At 34.0% G+C, this 26734-nt stretch overlaps 5 protein-coding genes across 15 annotated transcripts; 2 read left to right on the top strand and 3 right to left on the bottom strand.

Annotated features, from left to right (window-relative positions):
- Positions 1-122: 122 nt before the first annotated feature.
- On the bottom strand, positions 123-5436 carry LOC8271389 (acyl-protein thioesterase 2). Of its 2 annotated transcripts, XM_048378590.1 has the most exons (10): positions 4675-5436; positions 4044-4175; positions 3683-3797; positions 2620-2656; positions 2413-2482; positions 2179-2283; positions 1654-1804; positions 1242-1324; positions 603-696; positions 123-512 (listed from the first exon to the last, which is right to left on the bottom strand). In XM_048378590.1, the coding sequence occupies exons 2-10, from the start codon at positions 4075-4077 to the stop codon at positions 425-427; spliced, it is 777 nt and encodes a 258-aa protein (XP_048234547.1). In that variant the 5' UTR covers positions 4078-4175; positions 4675-5436; the 3' UTR covers positions 123-424. The 2 variants fall into 2 exon arrangements, with proteins under 2 accessions (XP_048234547.1, XP_002517576.1); XM_002517530.4 differs by having other exon boundaries at positions 4044-5436.
- Positions 5437-9494: 4058 nt separating this feature from the next.
- On the bottom strand, positions 9495-13027 carry LOC8271388 (putative cytochrome c oxidase subunit 5b-like). Its single transcript, XM_002517529.4, has 6 exons — positions 12647-13027; positions 11870-11955; positions 11643-11693; positions 10707-10773; positions 10484-10563; positions 9495-9859 (listed from the first exon to the last, which is right to left on the bottom strand). Exons 1-6 carry the CDS (start codon positions 12810-12812, stop codon positions 9794-9796), a joined length of 516 nt encoding a protein of 171 aa, XP_002517575.1. The 5' UTR covers positions 12813-13027; the 3' UTR covers positions 9495-9793.
- A 745-nt stretch (positions 13028-13772) lies between these two features.
- On the bottom strand, positions 13773-18683 carry LOC8271387 ((6-4)DNA photolyase). 4 transcript variants are annotated; one of them, XM_048378741.1, is made up of 14 exons: positions 18156-18683; positions 17990-18061; positions 17654-17752; positions 17302-17439; positions 17144-17215; positions 16502-16588; positions 16245-16343; positions 16081-16164; positions 15389-15475; positions 15221-15292; positions 15030-15143; positions 14718-14805; positions 14534-14629; positions 13773-14326 (listed from the first exon to the last, which is right to left on the bottom strand). In XM_048378741.1, the coding sequence occupies exons 1-14, from the start codon at positions 18510-18512 to the stop codon at positions 14151-14153; spliced, it is 1641 nt and encodes a 546-aa protein (XP_048234698.1). In that variant the 5' UTR covers positions 18513-18683; the 3' UTR covers positions 13773-14150. The 4 variants fall into 4 exon arrangements, with proteins under 4 accessions (XP_048234698.1, XP_048234697.1, XP_015573780.1 ...); XM_048378740.1 differs by having other exon boundaries at positions 17302-17481; positions 18156-18682; XM_015718294.3 differs by having other exon boundaries at positions 17654-17734; positions 18156-18682.
- Positions 18684-20023: 1340 nt separating this feature from the next.
- On the top strand, positions 20024-24899 carry LOC8271386. 7 transcript variants are annotated; one of them, XR_007216939.1, is made up of 6 exons: positions 20027-20295; positions 20877-21308; positions 21420-22151; positions 22833-23024; positions 24296-24609; positions 24701-24899. XR_007216939.1 is itself a non-coding variant. In XM_048377729.1 (4 exons), the coding sequence occupies exons 2-4, from the start codon at positions 20910-20912 to the stop codon at positions 22881-22883; spliced, it is 1185 nt and encodes a 394-aa protein (XP_048233686.1). In that variant the 5' UTR covers positions 20024-20295; positions 20877-20909; the 3' UTR covers positions 22884-24899. The 7 variants fall into 7 exon arrangements, 1 of the variants encoding a protein (XP_048233686.1); XR_007216938.1 differs by lacking the exon at positions 24296-24609 and having other exon boundaries at positions 20024-20295; positions 22830-23024; XR_007216937.1 differs by having other exon boundaries at positions 20024-20295; positions 22830-23024; positions 24296-24899.
- LOC112534604 (probable disease resistance protein At1g52660) lies at positions 22883-26725 on the top strand. Its single transcript, XM_048378356.1, is given in 5 exon segments — positions 22883-23024; positions 23763-23832; positions 25956-25993; positions 25996-26082; positions 26085-26725. Coding segments are annotated over 5 exon segments (762 nt in total). The 3' UTR covers positions 26510-26725.
- Positions 26726-26734: the final 9 nt, after the last annotated feature.

Raw genomic sequence — 26734 nt, 5'->3', positions numbered from 1 at the left:
ATCAGATAATGTTGTGCTATGACAATCATCCATGAATATGTTGAGCTGTAAAACTTTATTCTGGCATGTAAGAACTCCGAAGCACCGAAACGAGCATCCACGAGGAGAGAAAAAGAAGAAAATTATGAGCCAAACTAGTAGATTGAAACATTATATCAAGCTAATACAAAATGCTCGATGAGCAAAACTTGCTACTTATATTACTGCTAAATTCTACAAGCAAAGTAAAAAAAATAAAAGACATCCCAAGCTTTATTCTTCAGGAGAGGAAAGGAGACAAAAAGGGAATTAGGAGGGTTATCTATACCATATACCCATTCTATTTACTACCTACTTATACAAATCCGTTTCTTTCCCTTCTCACATTATTGATCCCTATTTTCATCCTCTTTAGCTCCAACTACAAGTCCATTATGTGCTTGTTCTATGCGCGTGATCCCTCAAGGTTCAGTTTTGCTGACAGCCAATTACGAACCTCATCCATTTCTTTAGGAACTGTGTAATGCCCAAGCCTGCAAATTCAAGTTAATACCTGAAGAATTACTAACAGACCAATTCACATTTATCAGTTTTAATGCTGCTTAAAGAAGAAGAACATTTACCCTTCGTATGGTTTGAATGTGAGATGTCGAAAGCCTGCAGTATTTAAGGAGTGAGCAGATTTCTCTCCATAATTATAGGAGACCACATCATCACCTGCAAAAGGGTAATGAGGTCATATCACATAAAAATGATAGTGGTATATCCTACAGATTATCATGCAACCAGCTTGTAGGTGATTCCATGAATTATCTTCAACAAAATTAATGGAACTAATTGGTTTCCAAAAGTGATAGCATATTTCAGTTTCTAGGCGTTTCCATGATATGCTGAAGGTATAAGCACATCAGACATCAGGGTTGAATCTCAATAGTTTTAAGTAAAGATCTGATCCTTAACAAGTAGGGTTGTGAAAATGTGATGAACTATATTGTAATACTGTTTCGACTCATAAGGTTGTAGAACAGACCAAATCAGCTAGAAGACCGAATAGTATTGGGACAATATGAGAAGTCAACTAATACTCAAGCTTCTAATCAAGACATGTCAGTTGGGGCAACAATGTTATACATGAGGTACATGGCATAAACCTTGCAAATTGTTGTCCAGAGATTTTCCAATTTCTTTACATCTGTATCTTTTTCACACTTCCATATAGAAGCTGAACATATTAAACTGACATAGGAGAGAGAGATGCATACTTGTTCCATGACACAGCAAAATCGGCAAGGATGCAGCACGCCTCACAGCTTCATTCAGCCCTTCTATTTTGCTCCTTAAGCTCCTGCACCGTAACAAACTTGGCTTTATGGATGTTCTTTGTATAACATGTGGATGAACTAGTCCATCATGTGTCATGCATGCGTACCACTGCTTTGATGTCTTAATTTTGGCAATTATTATCATTGAGGTGTATTTAACTGAAGCATAATGCAAAAATTACTGGTGAAAACCATCAAGAGGTAATTTTTGGTCATCAAGCCAGTGAGATTTCTTAAACTGACATGTCTTTAAACAAAGGTTTAGAACTTTTGAGAACAACGCAATATATGCAAATATAAAAGGCACAGGGATTAAGATTTTATTGAGAATGAAAACCCAAAATGAGCATACCTTGAACCAGGAAGCCAGCCACTTAGACCAACAACTGCCCTGAGGTTAATAGGGTACAGGTTGCCATTACCATATCGTCCCAGGGCAGCACAAGTTGCAGAGTAAAGTGCTATTGCAGCACCCATACTGAAGCCTCCGATGCCGACTTTAACTGTTGCAAAAATTGTAAGGTATATGAGGTTTCCACTGATGAGTTGGATGGAGATTTCTTTATCACATAAAAATTTTAGGTTTAAGAGCAGAACAAGGTTTAGAAATACAACTTCAAAGCTGAAATAGGCAAAATGTGCATAGCCGATAGTTTAAACAAAAGGCCCTCAACTTCGCTTGATTTCGAACCAAAGATTAAATCTTAGTTAATAATTGCAAACTGGAGAAGACTACAAAAAATAATTTCAAATACAATAGAATTTAACTCCTTCTTTCAGGTGAATTTAGTTGTCAGAATAAATAAATCTATAGAAGCTTACAACAGGAAATATTACTGTAAAGCAGATTTGATAAACGTCAAGCCTTAGTTATTACCATCAGTTGGCTCTGTTGACAGTAAATTTGCAATATGTGCTGCTGACGCATCTAAACCTTCCCAATCATCTGGACTATTTTCTGATATCTCTCCCACATCAAACCCTGCATGAATTATATAAGCACTTTAGATGATATCATCTCAAGATGAGGGCAACAAATTAGAAATTATCAATGAAAATTTAGTATATGCAATATCATTTTATTAGTCAAAGGTAATGGAACCAGTCTTACATGCAGTGCAAGGAAATCCACCCAGAAGTGCCACCGGACGTGTTGGAGCAGTTGGACAAATCCATTTAATCTGCACCATAAATTTCAACAGGAATATGAGATAATTGTGTAAAAAAAATATAACTATTTCAACAGTAGGGAATAAGTAGTAGATGCATGAGAGACAACAAAGCGGCGAGCAATTGAAGATTAAATGTGCATGCTTACATTTGGAAGAGGAAGGCTTTCCAGGAGCTGGGACCAGCTGCAGCCAACCAGAAGATAGAATAAGAAACATGTCTGGCTATTACTTACATTTATCATATTATTGAACAGTACCATAAACTGATATTTTAATTTGACAAACATGAATAATGTTGATACAGATGAGAGCTCCTGTTTCTCATTTATAAGTTAACAACCAATATATTTATCCACATTACTGAAAACACAGTATTTGAGGGTGTAATGTCAATTTAATTATCTGCAAAGTGCTCAACAATGAAAATACAGCCAATTTAATTGGCCGACGGTTAATATTCACAGTTAATATTCAGCATTCTAAATAAAATTTATTTGTTCCATACATCATAAGGGTTTTTCATTGAACTCCTGAGGTAGTAAGTGGTCCTTAAGAATATGGCATATACTATTTTTCCCATTTAAGCTACCCACATGAAACTTGGAATCCAATGAGACAATAACAGGAAAAGTCTATATTATTTCACGGCGCCACTGCTCTCCCTATCAAATTTATTCGGATGAGAATCTCAATGCAAAGGAGCTCAAGATCAAATAAAAAAAATAAAAAGAGAAATAAAGAAAAGAAAAGACATCAGATGGACCCCTCCAATAAAGAACATCCTGATATGTTGACATTGCTAAGTCCTTTTTACATTTTTCTTGTCCTTGGAGCCAAAAGTCCACCATTCCAACATAGGAGCTTGTACTTAAATACAAAAGAGAATAAAATTGTTAACTAAGTGAAGAAATAGCATATGCTGTCATTAATCATTTAGTTCCCACTAGCCTAATTACACTGTTCATCGGATGAAGTTGACAGAATCAATGATCATCGCTTGGTTATAACACAGACATGTAAAGGCCAAATACTCCATTATATGGACTTCACTTTTAACAACAGATCATATGCAACTCAAAATGAACCTAAATACATAAAACTTCCCTTTGCTTCTGTACAGAAAAACATTTTGGAATCTAAAAACTGCATTCTAGTGAACAATGAACCTTGAAATAAAGAAAAATATGTATAAAACAGCAGCTGCAATACCTTGAGCCATTATCACCAAGACCGTGCAACCAGACAATAGTGGCTTGATGTTTCCCTTTAGGCCTCACCACATAAGTCCTCCCAAACTCAAAAGTTCTTCTGGCAGTTCTACTACCTGAAGTGCAAAGAACAGAAACATAAAGAGGACTTAAATATGTATATCAACCAAGAAAAAGCAACATTCAATTGGAAAAAGACGAGATAGAGAGAGAGAGAGACAAAGACCCAATATAAGAAGTTTAGTAGTTCAATTGAAACAACTCCTAGAGACCAATTAACAGAACTCCTACAATAATACCAATGAACGCTATATGCAAGCTGAACTGAAGAAAAACTATAAAAAGGACGAAAAGAAACAAACCAGAACCCACAGAAGGATGTTGTTGATAGCTCATTTTGGTGATGCAACTAAACAGCCAGCCAACCTATTAGCAATGAATAACAACTGAAGAGGAGGTGCTGCTGCAATGAAGAACATCCAGCAAAATAATACCTATTTATAGAGTGGAAAAAGGAATAAAACAGGTGAATATGCAAATCTATCACTACTACTAATTAATATGTAGTGTGTACACCAGCAATATATTGGTGTCTAAAACCAAATAGAAACTCAAAAAAGAGGAAGGCATCCATTAAAAGGAGAGGGTAAAAAGGACAAGAAGAAAAAAAGCAGAAAATCTTTTCAAGAACAGACACAATCCAAGCAGAGAAGAGCACAATCATCCATTCCTGAGCCAACCAGCTAGGAAAGAGGTGAAGCTCTGAGATTTGCAACATAGAGAGAATCTATGCTTGTGGGCACTGGCTTTAAAAATAAAGTTTTTTTTTTTTTTTAAAGGAAAAAAATACTAAACTATCAACAACAAAAACAACAATCAACAACAGCTCTCAAGAATATTACTGAAAACTAGAAAGAATAATCCAGGTTTGTAAAATAGAAAATATCTTTTCTTCAATCATTTGTTTATGAATTTCTCATGATTGATAGATACCCATTAACCACAAAGGCCAAAGCTACAATAAGCTTCAAAGCTTTCAATTTTTTTCATTGACAAACAAACAAAAAAAAACCTGATGTTATAGGTGCAGTCATTAACATTAGGAAATTAAAGAACTCAACTAGGGCGTACTATAGTAAATGTGGGGTTTTCAGTTTTCACCCTAAGAATTTCTTTTTAAAATTTTTACTTCTTTATTTAATGGAGCCAAATGGTTGAGCATCATTACTTTTGGCCCTTTAGCATCTCTCACTGGAAAAACTGATAATTTAAATGATCTTAGTTGAAAGAAAAGTCAAAACTCTAAATCTTTCGGCCAAAATAAATTCTATAATTAATACTAATTATAAGGAAAACTTGAAGAACTAATCCTTTTGATTGATTAAAAAAAATTGAAAGTGAAGTTTTTAAATTCGACACATACATATAGGTTCATTTTCTGGATTAAAAAATAAAAAAAAAAAAAGAAAAGGAAAAGAAGAAGAAGAAGAAAAGGGGAGAGAATGATAGTGGAAAAAGGATGTGAACTTTTTCCCTCTCCTTCCATTTTTTTCTTTTTGGGGCTGCTTTGATGCTTGCCATTATATCTGTTTGGTTGCTAGTTGCTGCTAGGCTCAAAGTCCCCACCAGTAAAAGTTTTGTTTCTTTATACTCATGAGATTGAGGACACCATAAACACATAATAATCCAAAACCAGGCCTCCTCTGAAATGATTTCTATGTCACCACCATATCATCCTATATTCTTTTTCCAATCATCTTGTCATTGAATGTTTTCACATCTGATTTAGTTGAGTATTTATCTTAATAAAGATTTCTAAACCTCTATTTTATATTTCATTCAAAATTTAGTAGTCCCATAAAAATAGTCATTCTGTAACATTCATCTTAAAAATAATGAATTTTTTCAACAATATTAATGGAAAACAGACGAATCAAATTTTTATTTTACTTTTTAAATTGTTTCATAACTTTAAAAACTAAAATAAAATTTGGCAAATGATTCTGCAGAAAAGTTACAAAGAAACATTTTGTAAATTTAATTGTCCACTCCAAGTGCTTTAATTTCCAATTTTCTGACAGAGGGTGCTGCTTTTTCAAGAAACTTCCTAATATTGCAGAATTTTTGTTATTATTATTATTATTATTATTAATATGAATTAATAAATAAGTGTCCAATATCACTCTTACTTTTGCAAAATAAGTATTTCATATTTTAATTTAATGTTCTTCAAATTGTTAGAACCTCCGTCTTATTCCAATTCTATATTATTATTTTGATAAAAATGCTGGAGGAATCTCTTTAAATTTATGGGTGTCATTTCAATCAATATCACTTAATATACAAAGAGTTTTAGAACTCTTAAATAATTAAAACAAATAGAATTCTCTTTGTACCTACCACAATTTACAATTCAAATTTAATTCAGCATCAAATTTACATCAACAATAGTGAAAATTGGAATATGATTTGCTCTCTATGACTGAGAGCAAAATTTTGAAATCCAAGGCTACTTGCACAATATATCCTATCTTAAGCAAGATAAGTTGTAATATATTTATATATTTATGGATCCCACCATCAAGTGTTTTTCCATGGAGTACAGAATGAATATCAATAATTCTATCCCATCATCATCATATATCACTATGTAGGTCATCTATAAGATGCAGCAGGAATTAGTGGAAGAAAAATATCATCTTCATTTAAAGTAAACAATTTAATTATGAACAACCCCCCAAAACAATAAACTATTCAATGATGAAAGAAAGTAAATTTTGAAATTAACTTGATCACTTTTAGATAAACCAATAAAAAGAACTTTATTTGGGAGTTTGTTGTTGTTATTGTTATTATTATTACCAAAGAAGATAACAGAAAGTTTATTCTATTCTAAACCCTTTAAGCAAAATCAAAAGTGGGCTCTAATGTAAAATCATTTATTGTCCTTTTCCTATCATTCTAGTTTAAAGGAAGAGCAAGAACTTTAGCATTAGACATGAACATACTAAGTTTATAGGTTTTGGCAATAGGGTTTAAATACTCATATACATTTCAAGTCCTATAAGCATAACAAATGCAGAACTCCAATCCAATATTTAACTGGTTGACTTAACACTTGGAATAAATACATCTGACATGGCTAATCACTATTGGTTACCACAGTAAATGGTGGTATCATCTTTCTAGGTCAATCAAATTATAGATTAGAGAAGAATTTTCCCTCATTTGTGGGGAAAAGTTTTGAACTTTTTAGCCAACTTTTATGTTTGTCAACCCCTTCTTTGCCCCACACTCAATGTGGGGAATTATACTTAACTTGTGGGTTTATTTAACAGTAGACAATTATAGATGCCCTTGGCACATTGAACATTAAACTAATTACAATGTGGGTTCATTAATGGATATAAATTACTAAAGTTGGCAAATTTTCTAAAAGAGAAGAAAATAAAACATTAATTGATGAAATAAAGTTCAAACCTTTCAATACCTTAATTGAAAAAACAAAAGAAGAAGAAGAAGAAGAAGTAGGAATATTTGCAGTATTTAAAACCCTATATGTTATTTATTGATTTATATTGTTATAGCTGGCTTCCAAATGCAATTAATTAAGCTAAATCTATATAGCAGACATGGAGGTTCTAATTTCAACATGGTGAATAAAGTGCAAGGCATATAAATTTATCAAGGTAAGAAGCTGGCCTTCACTTACTCACTGACTAGACATTTGTGAACCATACCAAAATAGCTTAGGTTTCCCCCTATATCCTAAGTTTTGAAAGTCTAAACACTGAAAATAAACTAATTAGTGAATGTGGATTAAAGGAAGTGATTAATGTGGAGATTAAGCTAATGTTGAAGGCTTGTCGGTTAGGTTAAAGAGAACATAGTTGCCTTGATAATTATTTTTACAGGTTGGAAAGGATTCTTGAAAGAGCCACACAGAAGAAAATTACAAAAAGGAAAATCTTAAAGCATAATCAGTGGGATTTTGTGAGCAGGAATAGGGACATGTAGGCTTTGTTCTGCTTGCCAAATTGTCTCAAATCTCTTGTTCCTATATTATAAAGTGAGTGGATTTTTCTTTCTTTTTTTTTTTAGAAGAAAAGGTGTAGCTACATATTATGTTCCAGCAAAAGCTTTTCTCCTATTGATAAAGATAGGAAGAAAGAAGGGAGATTGACAAAAGGAAAAAAAAGAAAGAATGTTCACACCAAACTATGCCTTGATGTTGAAGGAATTCTTCTGAAGAAAAATCAGTTTCATGAAGATAGCTCAGGACCACATTTTTCTTTAAGCCTGCTATTACCACAGCCACTTAATAATAAACACCGAAAAAGAAAGATAGGAATATAGGCTTAAACAATAAAGAAACATTAAGCTTTGAGAACTATATATGCAAACATTGTTTTTAAGGTGTAAATTGCCTCTAGCATAGCTTGTTGTAGGATTGTAAAGGCATTATATTACATGCATGCATGTTCAGGATACAACCAAAGCAAGAAGCCTGTAGGTAGCTATGTTTTTGCTACCCTATAGTAATAACTATTACAATAGATTAAAACCCAAAAAGTAAAGAAAGATTTCTTTTCATCTAAATCTACCATAAATATATATTGAAACTATCCTTGATACATAATTTAATAATTTTAAACTTTGATGCTTTCATAAGGTATTAGAAGACTTGAACTTCTAAATTAAGGGTATGTCCTAAATATGGTGAATTTGTGGGTTTTCCTACAATAAAAATATATTTTATAGGAAAAGGTATAAAAACATGTTCTTTTTGTTTTTTGTTAGAAATAAAAGTACTTCTTTAAAACACAGATATAAAGAGTTAAAATCTATTAGAATTTCAGTTAAAATTTTGAAAGCAGTGAATAAGAAAGAATATAAAGTAGGTAATTAAACTGAAAAACGTCATCCCTATATATACAATATGTGATTTTTGTGGGTGAGGGAGAGTTGGTTAAGCAAACCAAAAGAAATGAATGGGAATGTTATGGATTTGATGGATTGGACAAGTCATGATAGGGAAAAGGATACTTAATTCATCTACCAAGCCAAACAAAAACAGTATATAAATATATATAAAGTGGCGCCTAAAGAAAAATGAAAAAAATCTGTCTCCATGCATTTATCTCTCCCAATTATTTTAAAGGGAATAGAGAAAGTGCTTTATATCATCAACGCTAGAGAATTTTGAATCAATTCTATTTTGATTCCCAGTCACATTCTTCAACAAGTTACTAATTTTGAACGGTTGCTTTAGTTACAATTTGCTATTTCAATAAAAACAAAAAAGACTTTGGAATGCAATTTCGTTAAGAATATGTCACCCTTCTTTATATTGAATTCAGTATAGCTTTTTTCTTTTCTTATCCTTCTTATTTCCTGTTTGCTGTGCGATACTTTGCTCACAATAGAAGACTCGTTCGACTCGGACCCAAGAATTTGTAAAGTTACTGCAAGATGCTGAACAAAAGAACAATCCCTCAATACTTAAGAGAAATAGAATGATACAAGTTTAATTCTTGCAGATAAAACTATGCCTACTGTTAAAACGAGAAAATAAAAAGAAAAATAACAGAACTGCGACTGGCTTGTGAATGTTCTTCTTCAATGTGTACAAGATAACGAGCCTGGTAATCTTTGCGCATTTAGCACTATTGGGTAGGAGGATAATGTAGCAAAGCAACAACAAACACGTGGTGGAAATCCAATCCAAAAAGTTGCAAATAGACAAAGGTAACATATGGCAAATCCCAGGCAAAAAGTTCTATGATTCCCTTGGACACACTAACAACAAGAAGTTTCATGAAAGAATAGAAGTGTAGCCATCAATTATTTGGCAATTGCATCAAAGACAACTCAATAAGATCCATGGTTCCATCTGATGACCAGTATGTGTCTACATACCACCAAAAGAAATAACAAAAAGAAGAGAAAAGATACCATCATCCTGTTTGTTGCTAAAGCAACGGCCACAAAGACAAGGGACCAATCAAAAATAAACAAGACATTTAAGCTTTCGCACTTCGACACTGCTTTTCTATACTGTCTCATCATCTTCCCAAAGTTTATTCCCAAAGGAAAACTGAAATAGCTGCAACTAGTGATGATCTTCTTCATCATCACCATGTCCATCTGGAGGTCCACCAGGGCCCACTACTTCCAGCTGTTAATCATCAATAAAATAATCAGGGAAGGTTGAGAATTCTGATAGCAACCTACACATTTCTGTCCAAAAGTGCAGCATAGACAACTTCAAAGATAACAGCCATTTGGCCTACTCACCTAATTGCAAGTGTCTTTAAATATAAGATGCTGAAGTTAAAATGATTTTAGCTACAACCCTAACAATACCGAATTAAATATTCGATGTACCGTCTACATAGGCTATCAAAAACAAATTTTGCCTTGCACCAATAAGTGATTAATTCAAGGTTCTCACAGTATCTGACTGCGCGTCGCTCTCAATTTGATCATATCTAGCATTATATATTAAGATAACCAAGGGATCAACCATACTTACTACAAGCCTAATGGTCCGTCAAAGAACATCATATCTCTCTGAAGTCTGAACTCAGATATACAGTGCAGGTCCTGGTGCCCTTAATAATTAAATAACCTGAGGGAATGCGTATGTGCAAGCATGTGCGCATATGCATAAGCACAAGATTCAAATTTAGGCATAGATCTGAATATCTAAATTCAGATCTAGCTCAATCCAAAGTACACAAATACACACAAAAAAAACTATACAAACTTCTAGTGATTTCAGCTCCGTGCTTCTACTTACCACAAAGTACTGCGTGCACACTGGACATTCATGTGGCTTGCCTTTCTTCAGCCAAAACCAAATGACATCATGCTCATCCTCTGTAATACAGAAACATGCAAAACAAATTGGTTTAATGCAACACATAACTTTTTAAATGAAATGACACATATACAGACAGAAAAAAACAAGAGAGTATTTAGAAAGAAAAAGAAAAAAGCGAAAGGATTACAAAGAAACCTACCTCCTTCACCTCCAGGGCAACCAACAAGTCTCTTGTCATAGTAGGACTTCACAACAGCTGGTGCTTCCTAAAATAGAGCAAATAAGTACAGGTAAGATTTATTTACCAAACAACATTATACGCGACATAGCAACAATGGTTTGTTTAGGTTTAGCAGACAACCGAAAGCGGCCTTTATGGATAAAAATCACAAGCATAAAATCCTGGCAGAACTTTGTTGATTATGCAATAACAATAGCAATTTTAGATGAAAAATCGCATGCACAAAATCCTGGAAGCAAGTGCTTCCATGATATTAGAAGGGAGGTAAAAGAGATGCTTCCCTCTTCTAACTTGGGAAGACTCATCATGTCAAGACAATATTAAAGATAAATTAACTGACAAGTAACCATACGCCTGAATGAAGAATGCCTGCTCATTCACCATCAGATTTGAAAATGTAAGATGCCATAGCTCTAAGAGAGATTACCAAGCAAGCTCTGGTCCCGAATCCAAGTTCATAGGGTAACCATAAATAAAGTATAAATCTTAAAGCCAAATATTTGCAACTCCCAAATCTTTTTTCCCCCTAATTTGAAGAATAATATGTGCAAGAAATGAGCATTTGAATGCAAAAACTCCAAATTAAAATAATATGTCATCTTTCCTTTTTAGAAGGCTTTTTTTTTCTTTACCCTCTTATCTTTCTTTGCATTGTTAGGCGTCTTTTTTTTTTTTTTCCATGTTAAATATGAAAAAGAAAAGCAATCATTTAACTAAATAAGCAGATCAATTTTAGAGTGATTTTATAGAAGACATGTAATTGGATGCTAAGAAAGGCACTGGTGACCCACAAAGTGGTAACATATAAAAGCACTTAGTAGAGGCCAATTTTAGATATTAAAATGCACCGCAAAATAAATTGCATCTGTACTGTTGAAATTGCGTGCCACTAACCTTTGTGCCAAAGGGACCAACTGGATGGTTAATTTCAAGAATATCTCTTCCCTATTCAAACAAACCAATAATATCTCAATTAACATCAGCATTTACTGATTTAAATTAAAAACAAAAATAAGAAAATACACAAGAAAAGAATAAACCAAAACTTAAAATTATGTGTTGATAAAAAACTTTATTCCATTGCCCATAATTAAACCAAAAAAAAAAAAAAAACAAAATACCTGAAGCTCAGCTTCAAGCTCCTCCCTCTCATGCCCGGTAGCAATAGGCATCGCATCCTCAACCCTCCTTTTCACAGCGCCATCCGCTACAAAACCAAAAAAAGTTCCACTTCATTCATTAATCTTAATCATACAATGATACACAAAACAGTGGTACATGCACACAGGCAGACAATAACACAAACCCACATACTTGGACACCAATGGACATTTGGTACATTTTCAAGTTGAGAATAGAATAAATTTCTTGGAATTGAATTCCATTTTTTTTGGTAGACAAAGAATTCAAACTTTCAATGAATCAATTATATTTGACATACTCAAATTTATATTTCTAACTCTTAGGACTATCACTAAATCTCATTTCAGAATTAAAATAATAAACTCGGAATATGATTCTTGCAATTTAACAAATTAATTTGCATTCCCATTCTAATTCCAATTCAACGACTAGCCAAAAATGCATTGGTCGGAATGAATCTATACCAACTCAATTCACTCACATTAAAAAAAAAAAAAAAAAAAAAAAGGTTAAATGTCTCATTTATGAGCATTGTATTAAAAACTTTATTCGTGTAGGCTTATAACTAATCATTTTCTTGTATTTAGAGTTTTATCGCAGCATTAACGAATATGAAATTACTACAAAACCACAAACATAAATAAATACATACGTGTCATAATCACAAAGGGCATAAATGTTTATCATCAAGAATAGAAATACGAAAACCAAATAAATCCAACAATCAATAGAAAAGTAAAGATCTGAGAAATTACCTGCTTCGGCAGTGAAATAGCGTTGAAAGATAGAAGCGGAAGGCGAGGGTGAAAGGAAAGATCGATGCTTAGGGGAAGCGAACCGCGAAGCGGCGGCGGAAGTAGTTCGGGAAGAGGAGGAGGCGGCTAGGGTTTTAAGGTGTGAGGAGAGGGATCTTCTCCACATCGTCGCCGTTTTGGTTTGAGAGGTTGTGTTCTCTTTGTGATCAAAGGTCACGCCCTGTATACGTAAATTTTGATTGCGATCTTGTTTTCAGGAAATTACGAGAGAAAGCCACAAAATGGAACGGAGCCGAAGGGGGGGGTTAGTGTTGAGGTGTGCGTATTGACCTGGCACGTGTGTGCGTGCGAATTTAAGGGTTTTCCAATTTTACTTTTGAAATCCCAAATGTTGGATTTTGTTTCTACTTTATATCATTTTCTCGGATAGAAAGGATGGATTTTTGTTTCCGAAACTATAAAAATATGTAGTTAATTCTTTCTTCTTCTTCTTTTTCTTTTTCTTTTTTAATATTAATTGCATTCTCCATCTCCCAACTAAACAAACTATGTTATAATTGCAATTATAAATTTAATTATTTATTTATTCATGATATTACTAAAATTCAAAAGAATTGAAAAGAATAACAAAAAGATTCTCATTTCTTTCAAAAAAAAAAAAAAAACATCACATATTTACATAAAAAGATAAAATAAAATAAAATAAAAAAATTGAAAAAGGTTGTTAATCATAAAATGATGATATTGAAATATAATTGATTAATTTAAATAGACGTAATTACTAACTAGATTTTAAATTTTATATTGTTTAATAATTTCATTTAATTAAAATTTTAAAATAAATATTTTTTAATTTATTTTTAAAAATATTTTTAATAATAATTTTTAAGATTTTATAATAAAAAAATAATATTATAAGTGAATTTAACTTAGAGATATTAGAGTTAGTAAATCGATAGAAAATTTATTATATTTAAATATAAAATATATAAAAAATTAAACGTATATGAGATTTTTAATAATTTAAATTATTAAAATTATAATAAACTATTTATTCATACTTATTATTATTTTTAGTAAGTATAATTAGTGATGCAACTCATAAAAGAAATTTTCCCATAAAAACTCATAAAAGGAAATAACATAAATATTATGGCATATACAATTTCAACTTCAACGTATCTGTCACATCATCCAGTGAAAGCACACATGCCAAGCGAAATACCAGGCAGTTACAGCCCCACAAAGTCAAGATAAATGGTTAGCATAATCAAATTGATAATTAACAATATTAGAAGTGGCAGCAATCGCCCAAAATTCCTATTAATTCAAATTATTATTACTGGACTCTCTACTCTGCTCAATTCTTTGATCACGACTTCCAAATTTTAAAATTGCCTTTTGTTTTATGAGTAAAGATGGTTTCAGCCATTCAAGATCTTTTTATTTTCCCCAAGAAAGAGAGCTTTGCAAGCTGAAATATCAATATTTGTTGGATGGGTGATCAATATTTCAATCTCTGCCTTTTACCTTTGTGCTCTTGATCTTGATCTTGCTCCAGTTTTCTCCTTAGATTCCTCAAATCTTCCTCGCCCAGCTTTCCATTCAATTTTTGGTTCAATGCATAAGATTCTGCCAACTTTTTCTTGCACTCCTTGCTTGCAGAATCATGAGCAACCACTGAAACAAAACATACAAGCCGTTCACTCCTAACTATTAGCAAAAGTCACCCGGAATCAACTAGAAAACAGGTTACCCAAATATGCAAGTAAGAGGCAGTCTTAGAATGGTGTGTTCCTACTCGGGGTATTTTAGTAGCAGGTGATGGCAGTGTGATTACGTGGTTCTCAGGCAGCTATTTATTGCAAACTAGGACAAATAACTTACCTGGTTTTGGGTAATCTCTTCCAATTATGCACTTTGCCTTGGTTTGGACACTTAATGGAGCTGTCCATGGCTCATAGATATACTCCTTCGGCATGTCTGATAGTTAGCATTCTGGTTATATATAGAATACAACAAAATATAGAGAGTCCAAATATAAGATGACACGAGAAAACCTCCAGATTACCTTTCAGTACAGGGAGAAAATGCTTTATGTAATTACCATTCGGATCATACTTCTTCCCGAATGATATCGGCGAGTAGATGCGATTATACTTGTCAGCACAAACAGCATTCAAATTTAGAAAAGTCTATATTTCAGCCAAAGTCTTATAATTGCAACATAGAGAAGTAAAATATGAAAGCAATAAAAGAAGAGAAACATGAATCTGGCTAGCAGCATTAGAACAAAAGCTTCTACTACTCTCTTACATAAGTGTACCACCAACAAATTGGGCAACAAATATTGTGAAATTATGAGCATCAAAATACTTCAGACCTGATAAAAGAATGATGAACATGACAACCAGAGCCAGTTTCCATTATTAATTGCCCAATCTGAATCAATCAAAAGTCTCTCAAAAACATTGCGCCCTTTCTCCCAGTGCACAAACTATCAGCACAGATTATTCATGTCAAAATGTGGAGGAAATTAATGAAAAAAGAGGGGACGATATGCAGGTGATATACCAGATCTCCACGAGTTAGAAAACATGCAACACAATGTCGTGCTAGATGGTGCATCCAACCCCACTTGCGAAGCTGCAAGATCAAATACATCTAAATTTTAAATAAGCTACCTCTTTAAATTTGTGGAGCAACACAAAAATGATTTACTAGTTCAGCCACAGCCCTAACCTGGACCATGATAGCATCAATCCAGGGATATCCTGTTCTCGCCTCTCTCCATGCTGATAGTAATTCATCATCTTCATTCCAAGGAATCTAGTTTTACATTTAAGCTTATTTCACCAAAGCTTCATAATAGAATAAGGAACCCATGCAAGAATCTTAACAAGTGGAAATGCAGAAAAAGCAAGCAACAACTGATTAAACATGCACAAGAATAAATGGAAAAAGACTAAGAAGTAGCCCCTCATATTCCTACTCAATAAAACCAGCTGTTTGTTTCTAGTTCACTTAGCTCCAGGTATTATATTTTCTTCTTGAATAGCTTGGGAATATCTCTTTACATTAAAAATGAAAATTTCAAACTAGATCGTTTTATATTGATACTGTCCAGTTGAAGGTGGAGAAAATCCAATGTTAGTAATGAAATGGCTGAAACACATTGAGAGGAACATACTTCCAAAAGAAGATAAAATTCACGGCCAACATAATTGGCCCTTTGCGATAAAATCACAACTGCAGGCTAATTTATTATTCACTTTCTTCTTTCATCCTAATTAGTTGCAAGCATAATTTTTATTGAATGCAGTTTCTTTGATATGAAAATAAATTTTTACCAAAGTCTACAAAAGAAAAAGAGGGCAATGGAAGAAACTTATGCAGATTGGCTAGAAAATTGTACAAGTGATTATTGTATTTACCTGCTTGCATATTCTATTTTCTTTCATCTGATCAAAGTTAGGAGTGCCAAAAGCCACAGTATAGAAGAAATCTCGCCAGAGCAACTGCCAAGGTTTGAAGTTAGACTTTAGTTTAGTGGTATCTGCAACTCAGCTTCATAAATGATACTGAAGATAAAACTGACCTGGCCAAGAAGAGAAACTGGTGGTGATGTGTGCTTCCCTACATTTTTATAAACATCTTGAAGACATTGATAGAAGTACCTGGAAGAGAGACAGCCAAACTGCCAAACAGATTAGGGAAAAAAGAAAAATAAAAAGAATCGACAGTACCCTGCTAATGAGTTTCTGTTAGAGTCTTCAATTATGCTGGTTATAGTCCTTGCATCATCTTAATATGATGCTAATAAACAATTAAGGGAAGATTGTGCTTGGGACTCACTTTCAAGTATGGTGATAACACTGTGGTTGCTGGTTTCATAAATGCTGATGGGTCACCCTTAGGCTTCTCAAAATTTGCCACCCACTCCTGCAACATGAAGAAAATTTAAGCTGCAAGTGGCCACGGTGACATCCTATGTAGTGGAAGCTGAGAACTTGAGTTAAGACTCGGGGAAAATTGTAATTGAGATGAGTAGGAATTTCAACTAAACTAGATCAACTTTCATAACTTGCCCTTTTTTTCTAAGACTCTATAGTGCAAGTTCACACATCAAAAACTAGTCATCAATCATTTGCACAAGACAGGGAGACCGTTTGATAACCTCTTAAACCAACTCACCCTCCTTATAAGCCCAGTCAATATGAAGTTGAACAAGAGTTTGTGGTACCAATTATAAAAACGATGCCAAGTAGAACTAGAAATACGAGAATTAGCTTAAATATACAGGTCAAATATCATATCTTTACCAAAAGCTAATGCCTATGTTTTCTGAGGTATCGCTACAGATTTTACGCATATAAATGCAGAAAAAACACAGGATTAATATAGTTCAAAACTAATAACTGTACTATAATAAAAACATTAAACATTTTTTTTTTTTCATAATCATCAAAATTTCTCTGCACAATAACAAAAATGTACCTTATTAGTGATTTTTTCTCTTAACCTCTTCAACGCTTCTGATTCACCACCTCTAAAAGGAGCCCATTCATCCTGGAAGAAATTCTCATATTAGCAGCAGTGCCAAAAGAATAATAATAACAATATGGAAAAATCTTAGCACATTGGTAATTTCATACTTGTTCAACATCTCCATAGCCAAGTTCTTCTAGTGTTGGGACTTCTGAAATCTCACAACTTCCAACGTCTCCAACAGGAGGAAGTGAGGAAATCGTGGTTGGAAGTGGGGATGATGCCCATGAGGGTTGTCCAGCAACCTTCAGAAATGATTGGTAACTCAACGGCGGCTTACCTCCATTCTTTTTTGACATTATTAAATAATGGCAATAGAACACACTATCTAAGGTTAGCATAGTAAGAACTAGAGACTCAATGATATTCAACTTCGTAGAATTATTATACAAATAAGAAAACAAAAATTGGAACTTTCAAAAACATCAACTATATTTAAAAATGCCATTTCTCCATTACCTTTTGTATGATATCCGCAGGATTGAAAAGGGTATGGCTGACTGGAGAGAAAACTTCAATTCTAGCTGAAGAGGCATATTCCTGCCAAAACAAAATTACCTTCCTTACAGACAATAACTACCTTGTTTAGAACGTCCACAGATGCAAGACTTCAATTCAACTGAGTTTTATTTAGTTAATTCTTATGTTCAGTTAGTTGCTAGAATTCAATTCTTTCAATTTAAGAAAACATTTTAAAGAAATGAAATCATGCAAAAAAACAAACAATGTCAACATGATCGTGTGTAAATACTGACAGAGGCAAAAAATTAACTAAAGTGTCAAATTGGAGGTTACCTTTACTTTAGCATCCAAAGCTTGATAATATGAATCTGTATCATACTCAAAGCAAAGCTTTTCCACATCCCACTACAATAACAACAGCAAGAAGAGCAATAAACAACCAAATGATAAATCAATGGAACAAGATTTAAACTTAAGAGAAGAAAGAAATAGCTCTTACAATCTTCAAGCACCGAATCAAGACCTGACTAGGCTCTCCTCTCAAGACCAACAATTTGGAGCCAAGCTTCTTGAGGCTCAAATCAAGATCAACAAGACTCTCTAACAAGAACCTGATACGATTGATGCCTGCACGGGATGACCCCGGAGAAAATGCATTTGGATCGGGCTCCATGTAATGTGGATCAATTACAAAAACTGGATAAACAAATTTAGACCCTTTGGAAGCATAATCTAAAGCTGGGTTGTCGTGGACTCTGAGGCCCTTTCGAAACCACATGAGAGAAGAGGAACCGGAGGGCGCCATGGTTGGTGGGTTCGGGAACTGAGGTGTTGAGAGAGGAAAGCAGCCGCGCATATGTCTAAGTTAGGAAGAGGTTCAGCGTTGGCAATTGGCACTAGTTGAGAGGAGTTGGGAGGGAAAGTTAAGGTAGCGGTTAATATGGCGCCACGTTGTGAGTTTAAAAATGCGAAACGTTTGATGTAAATTCGTGGGTAGTTGGATGACTCGAAGTGGTTTATTTTGCTTCACGGACATCATTATGGCCCGGGTAAGACCTGACCATATTGTTCTTCCGAATTTAGTTAAGTAAATCTCAATTAACTTAAGATGAGACCAAAATGTAAAATATATTAGATTCAAACTTGTATTAATGACAAATTTGTTATACGACTAATTTGCAAGCAATTGGAGAGTGACAATGAGCTATTTTGGAGTTGTCATGATGGGTGATATTGTAGTGATTAGAGATGTGGATTGTGATGGGCTAAAAAGTGAAGAAAAATAGAGTGCTAATTTTATCAGCACTAGTGGCAATTATAACACATAAATTTCATGTATGCTTTGTGCGGCGTAATGGCAGAAATTGTATTAATAATTATAAATCCATGATCATCAAAATAAAACAGACTCTTCATCCGCTAAATGTTTTGAAGTTTAATTATGATTTTTCTTTTTGCTATAGGTTTTAAATAACCTGTGTAATGTAAGAGTGACAGTAAAGAAATTAAAGGCAAACTTATAAATGAAGTGGGTAGCAAAAGAATAATGTACTCTTCTTTCGCCAATGAAGCTACGGTTCTAAATGACGCAGTTGCTTTGTAGCAATGGGGAGTGATCCAGTAAACATAGGACATTGAAGCCACATTCTACTCAGAAGGGCAGTCGTCAATAAAGGAGTCCTATCTCCTAACGAAGCAACCATTTCTTATACTATAAAATCTAGTGTAGTTTGACATCATTAAAAAGTGAAAGAAGGACATCTTCGTAATACTACATTGAACAACATGTGTAATATAATAGTGTTTAGTCACTGTTATATTGGACGAGTTCGAAATAGATATGTTCATGGGTCGGGCCTTACTGAATCTGACTTTTTTAAACAAGTCCGAGTCCGCTCAAGCCTAAAAATTTTTTAATATTTCTCTACTCAAGTCTAAGCTCTAAATTTTTTAAAAAGTCCGGCCCGAGCCCGCTAAGTGGTATAAGACACTTAATTATAAGAAGAAGGTCATAGTTCGAGTGCTACAAGTACTACATATATATTTTAAAGCTATTTTTTAGTAACTATACTAGACATCGGGCCGGATCGGGTTTAAATTTTTATATAAAATTTCAAGCCCACCCATAACAATTCGAACTTCTCATCTAGTTTAGGCCCGGCCGAGTTTGTACTAAAAATAATTTATCCAAGCCCGGCCAAAAGAGAACGGGTATGAGAGGGCCGGGCGAGTACCCAGGCCCTGAACAGGTATAGTTCCAAGGTAGGATTGCCTAAACCCGTTTCCATCTAGTCACCGGTAGCAGGACCAGTATTTATCGACTGTTGAGGTCGAGTTACAAATATGCCAACGACCACGGAGCAAATTCACCATCTCTATTTGTAACCTTTTATTACTTTACTGTTTTATATTTTAAGAGGGACTCTGACGTGGAGAAACTTGATTAGTGCAACGTAGAAACCGCCTCTCTTTCTTAACATCCACGAGATAACACAATATAACCGTCCGATTATCAATAAACCCTTGCATAAATACCGTTCATAAAGTTATTATAATTCACTCAAAATCAATTGCTCAGGGTCTGGAGAAACCTAAATTCCATTGGCAAGAAATTGGGGGAAAAAAGAAACCTAGACAAGGTCAGTTTTTGATTCAATTTTTATGCTTTTTATTATATTCTTTTTGTTTAATTTTCAAAAAACCGAGGTATTTGGTACTGAATCTGCTGATGCACCTTATGTTTAATTCAATGATTTTTCTTTTTCTGCTTTATCTTAATTCTCTAATAATAAAGGTATCGCGGTGTATATTTAAATTCTTTACGAACGAATATTCTTGCTTTTAATTTTAGGGTTTATAGTTGATGATTTTTGTTTTTGGTGTTTGATGCTGTATGTTCTGGTTCTTTCTAGTTTCTAGGGTTTAAATTGAATTGTTTTCAAGTATTTTGCTTCTTCTTTTTTTTTTTCGTTATTTAATCTATTTATAGGTTTAGACTGAATTATTTTTCGTGTTTTATTCTTTATTCTTCCATATATAATTTATATTTGTTTGTTCTTTTTTTTTTTTTCTTTCTTTTTTACTATCTTGATCGTGATCATTATACTTTAATATATGATATAATTTCTCCAGATTTCTTTGATTATATTTTTATTCCTATGATGTTAGATTTCTGTTATTGTTTATCCTTTTTTCTAAAATTTTTTTTTTGTTGTGGCAGATTTCTGATTTCTGTTCGTTATTAAAATCCATCATGAGGTTCATAAAAGGTAGTAAAGTTGAGATACTTAGCAAAAAAGAAGTTCCAACAGGCGCTTGGCTTTGTGCTCAAATAATCCGTGGAAATGGCCACACATATAGTGTGAAGTACGGCTACACTCCAATTTCGGAGGAAGAAGTAGTGGAGAGAGTACCTAGAAAGTCAATTAGGCCCTGCCCGCCTCCTGTGCCAGGGTCAGATGATTGGGTTCTTGGTGATCTTGTTGAGGTGTTTGATAATCACTCTTGGAAAGCAGCAATAGTAGTGAAAGTTATTGGCGGTCATAACTTTTTGGTCAGGATACTTGGATTGTCTAAGCGTTTGTTGGTCCATAAATCTTATCTGAGGGTTCGACAGTGCTGGCAAGATGGTAAATGGTTTGTGATTGGAAAGGTAATCTGTCAATTCTTTACTTCTTGCACATGCCAATCCAGCAATTACTATTTTGACACTTCTGTTTTATTTACATTGCCTAATTATCACTTCTCTCCTTTGAATGAACAGTGTATGGAGACATGTATCACAAGACAGCCGAATTTAAAGGTAAACCAACATCTTGGAGATCGTTACTTTCACGGAGAGTATTATATTCAAATTCAAAAGCCTTGTGTTGTTGCAACGAGAAAATTGAAGAGAAAATCATTCTTTGACTTGTATGATCCTGAAGCACCACAGTTAGCTGCTCAAAGGAGGAGACTGATAAAAAATACTAGTAGTCATCCACGAGTTTGTTCGGTGTATCCATCTCCAATTTCTGAAAAGGTAGATTCAATTGTTTATCCAAATATAAATTTGGGTGAAAATAGTGCGTACTCTTCTTTTAATGTTGCAACAGCTGAGTTTTCTAGGATGGATGCAGGTTGTGGAACTGATAGTTTTCATGTAGACTCCACAATTTCTGTGCATAGTGATGGTTGTAAATCCTCTGTTGGCAGTTGTAGTACTGTAGGATATGATGCTCATGACTTGCCCTTCAGGTTTTCTCCACAACATAGTGACAATATAGGGGATTACTGTAGTGATGCTGAATCATCTTCTGGAGTGGAATATGAGAAAGGAGGACGTTCACTTTCTTCACATGACCAATTGGGTGTAGAATTTCATAGGTCAGAGTTACAAATGTACTATTCTACTGTTGAGGATTTATATGCTTCAGGGCCTTTGAGTTGGGAAGACGAAGCAAAATTGACAAATCTACGAGATATGCTTCATATCTCAGATGATGAACATTTAAAGGTGCTAAGAATTTTGATATCTGCAAATAGTATGCATATTGTCAGCTGACTTGGGGCTTTCTCTTTTTTCTCTTTCTTCTATCATTCAGCATTTTATTTTTTCTCATTGGTTTCAAGATGTTGTAAAGGAACAAATGGCAGGAAAGAAATGTATAATTTAGATTTTATTTGTTTAGCTGTTGATTTAACAAGCTACCGCATCTTTTTCCTTTTTTTTATTTTTTACTTGCTCTTTCTTTTAATTTCTTATTTTAGTAGGGCAAATATGGTTTTGAAGTTTTAGTTTCATGAACCATAACAGTTTATTGAAATTGACATTCCTAATGGTATTCTCACTTGTTCAGATCATTGAGTTTGTTTTCTGAGAAGCATTTGCTTAACTAGTTATGGATTAGAGGTCATGTAAACAACAGGTTTCCGTCTCCAGACTGTTTAATTTTAGAAACCTCAACTGCTCCTGAGGATATTATTGTTAATTGTACTTAACATCAAAGTCTTATTCCTTGTGAAGTTCTCCTATATTGCCTCATGAGGTGAGCATTTGCTAGTTTTATTGCATGGGTACTTTTGATATGCAGTAGGTGGCATTGACTGGATTCTGCTAGTTATTTGCTTTTTGCTTTTGACATGATATTCTATGGGGTTTTCCATTGAACCTTCCATGATATATGATGTGTAGCAGCACTGGGAGTTTAGGGTGATGGGTTTGCTGATGCTTCAACAGCTCATATAATGGCTCATATTGGAGGCTTGCGTACCTTGTCTGTAAGGCCTCAAGCTGATGATTCATTGGCTCGCAAACTGGGTGTAACTATGGGGCAACATCCACACTTGATTTCCATCAGAAACATGTGTCTGGCTGCCGTGGCTATTGGTATGATCTTTTTCATTATTTATAATTAAACCGAGCCATTTTGCAAGTTCTGCTCTGTTAACACGACATTAATGATGTGTGGGTTAAAGCAAATTGAAATCATGAATCTCAGAAGCAAGCTTTTACATTTCTTGCTCTAAGGGATGAGAAACGTTGATGTTCTTGTGGTTTGCTATTTGCACTCCCTATTGCTCAGGGAACATTTTAGTTCTGATGTGAAGCTAGTTTCTTTTGATACGATGAACATTTCATGGCCACATTATCAGCTTCTTAATAGATGTTCTGATAGACCACCTAGACATTCCTTGGCCGATGTCCATGGCTTGTCCACGTTCCCACACTGTAATTTGCAGACCATAGAGGAACATATGTACAGAACTTCTTTCAGTAATTTGGGAAGCTACTAGTGACTATAATTAGTAACTGAATATTCCAATGAATCTAAAAAATAAAAAAGAAAATTACTCCACTAGTGGCTGGGCTTGATCATAGAAACTACTGCCGTGTGGTCTATTCTGAGATCTTATCGCTCAGTTGTGTAAAGCAGCCTCGGTTATTTTGATTCTGTTGTTAAGATGACACTAGTCATTTTTCAAGTTTGGTTTTGTTGACAAGAGATTTGTAAATTTCATTCCAGAAATCTTTGATCAAATAGGAAATTTGAACTTTATATATAATGGGGTTGCAAATAATGTCCTGATGCATGCTGTTTCATGTTACGTTGGCATTGATGACTAGATGTTCCTGTGCAGTCTGCCAGTGTGGCTCTCGTTGATTGTTATTATAACCACATTTTCGTCTTGCTACGGTGATTGGTCTATTCTGCTTTATTTTGTCATCTGACCATCTCAATGAAATTGTTCAATTTATGGTTGATTAAGTTGACTTTGCTTTTTATACTGCCAAGTCTCAGATGGTCAGGGGACAAAACCAATTGAAAAAGTGTTTCCTGATAGAAGGGACTGATGAAACCACTGAAATAATGACTTTTATCAGGCACGCCTGACATAGATTCTCATGTTTGTGATGTCCGACTCTGTCTGAGTCTGTGAAAGTATGGGTCGTGGGTTGGATAGGACATCAATGAATATCATTTTTTAATTTCTAACGGAATGTTGAGGCAGGAAAACACAATTTATACTGTAGGTTGAGATGTTTATCAATTACTTGAGGAAGCTAAAAAATGCCGACACTGCTACTAAAAAGTGCCTTCTGGTGTCGGTATCCATCTGATTACTTGTGCATATTGATTGTGTTTTATTTGCAACTAGTGGCTCTAGTGCTTGTGATCTCGTCTGCTGCACTGCACCTATGCTTCAGTGTTAGGCTGAACAGTGATTCAACGAGGAGAAAAGAAGCACAGTGCCTGTGCCTGTCCACCCTTTCCTCAAATGGGCAGCTGAGTATAAACTGGTCCCAAGAAATTGGCATTTGAACTGGTAGAAGTAAAGCTGAAGTTATGATGACATTGCATGTCTGGCACCTGAGTAATATATCACCTAAAAGAGAGTATTGAAGCTTCTCCTATTATTAGCATGTCTCTGCACCTTTCTACTTATTTCCTGTTAGATTCTTTTATTGGCAGGTATACTGTGCATTTTGTTATATATGTAATGTAATTGTTGGAAACTTGAGATTTGCAATTTACGCACTGCTTATTTGCATCTTGTATTCAGCGGCGGGACTGGCGCTCAATAAAACCAGGTTGATGCAATGTTCATGTTACGTAGCTGTGCCAAATAGAATTCTGCACCGCCCATAAATTACACCATTATTTATATTTTGACAACTGTTAATGGTCATTTGGTTGCTCTATATCTTTTGATGTAATCTCATATATTTCAATTTGTTTTATAATATTAAAATATTTTTTAATACATGATTTCATTTGACGCTTCTGCCTACCTTCGTTATACCATATATAAGTGATAAGTGTTTATTAAATTAAAAATTAAAATATTAAAGTGACATGCATTTTGCTTTTAGAATTTATTTATTATGATATTGTTTTTAAAATCATTTTCATTTTTCTCATCATAATACGTGGGTTGTTATTTAACTTGTCCATCCTCTTTCTCTGATATGAAGGAGAGAGAGAGACAACTAGAATCCAAGCAGCTGCGTCATTGTTGAGCAATGCTAAAATTGATAGTTCTTCATAGGGAGTATCCTATACATGGTCTAGTTGTCCATTCAGTGACTAGTCGGATGGCTGACCAGCTTCGTAAATGATCCTTCACCATGACTTCGTAAATACCACAATCATTAATATTTATTAATATTAAAATATTACTATTCATGCAATTAAGTAGTTATCATTAATAAAATTAATTCTAAGCATTATGACTAATAAGATATTGACCTAGAGTAGAGTTTATATTCAAAGAAAGAGCAGAGTAAGTAGAGAAAGGGAAGAAAAGTAATAATCCCAAGAACTTACGCCTTCCGACACCAGTTGCCATGTATTCCAGTCGAGAGACATATGAGTTGTTAAACAAATAGAAGAAATAAGAGTGTTTTGGGATAAGAAACTGAGAGAAAGAGGAGGAAAGTAAGGAAAAGAGAAAGACATAAGAAGAAAGAGGAGGAAAATAAGGGAAGAAAGAAAGGATAAAAAGATTATAACGAGAGAATTGAAATTATATTTATTATATTTCTATAAATCTGACTGTAAAAAGAAGGAGCAAAGATCTCTTCTATTTACTGTTTGCTACATCTTTCATCTGGATCACAATTATTGGATTAAATATATTAAACTAGTTCCTTTAAATGTTTAGTTTAATTTTTTTAATTATGTATGAACTTTGTTATATATATATATATATTATCTTTATATCTTTATCTGTGTCAGTTATTATTGTTATTTGATTATTACATTAAATTAATGATATAATTATCTTATTATAAAAATATTTAATTTAAATATATTAGAAATATCAAAATCAACAACATGTTCCTTAATACACCTAATGATTTGATGTTGTGGTCTGGGTTGTGGTATCAAAAGATACGAGGCTTGAGAAGGTTCGAGGAGATATTGGGAAAAGAATTGGATTTTTTATGAAAAATGGGGGAGGAAACACTTTGATAAGAAGGCCAAGGACATCTCAGACATATTAAGGAGGAAGAAGTTTGTGTTGTTATTGGATGATATATGGAAACGAGTTGACCTTACAAAAGTTGGGGTTCCTCCTAATGGAAATGAAAACAGGTCCAAGGTAGTATTCACAACACGTTCCGAGTTGGTATGCAGTCAGATGGATGCTCAAGAGACATTTAAAATGATGTCTTTGGAATGGCAAGAAGCTTGAGAATTGTTCCAGAAGAAGGTTGGAGAAGACACCTTTAAGAACGATCCAGATATTCTTCCCCTAGCTCAAGATGTTGCCAGAGAGTGTAGTGGTTTGCCGATAGCACTAACATTGGCGGTGCTATGGCTTGTAAAAATACACCCCAGGAGTGGGAGCATGCTCTTGAGATCTTAAGGAACACCTCAAATTTTCTGAATAGGGAACATGAGGCATATCAAGATATGGAGGCTGAGATATTTCCACTTTTGAAATTCAGTTATGATAGTTTGCCCAGTGATAGAGTTAAATCTTGTTTCTTGTATTGTTCTTTGTTTCCGGAGGACTGTAAAATTCCAAAGGACGAGTTGATACATTGTTGGATATGTATCTTTCTAGATTTAGTTTGGTGTTTCTGCTTGT

The sequence above is a fragment of the Ricinus communis genome, chromosome 8 (assembly GCF_019578655.1).
Source record: "Ricinus communis isolate WT05 ecotype wild-type chromosome 8, ASM1957865v1, whole genome shotgun sequence".
Classification (NCBI taxonomy): Eukaryota; Viridiplantae; Streptophyta; class Magnoliopsida; order Malpighiales; family Euphorbiaceae; genus Ricinus; species Ricinus communis.
Note: the sequence above shows the minus strand (reverse complement) of the source record. Positions and strands in the feature narration are given on the sequence as shown.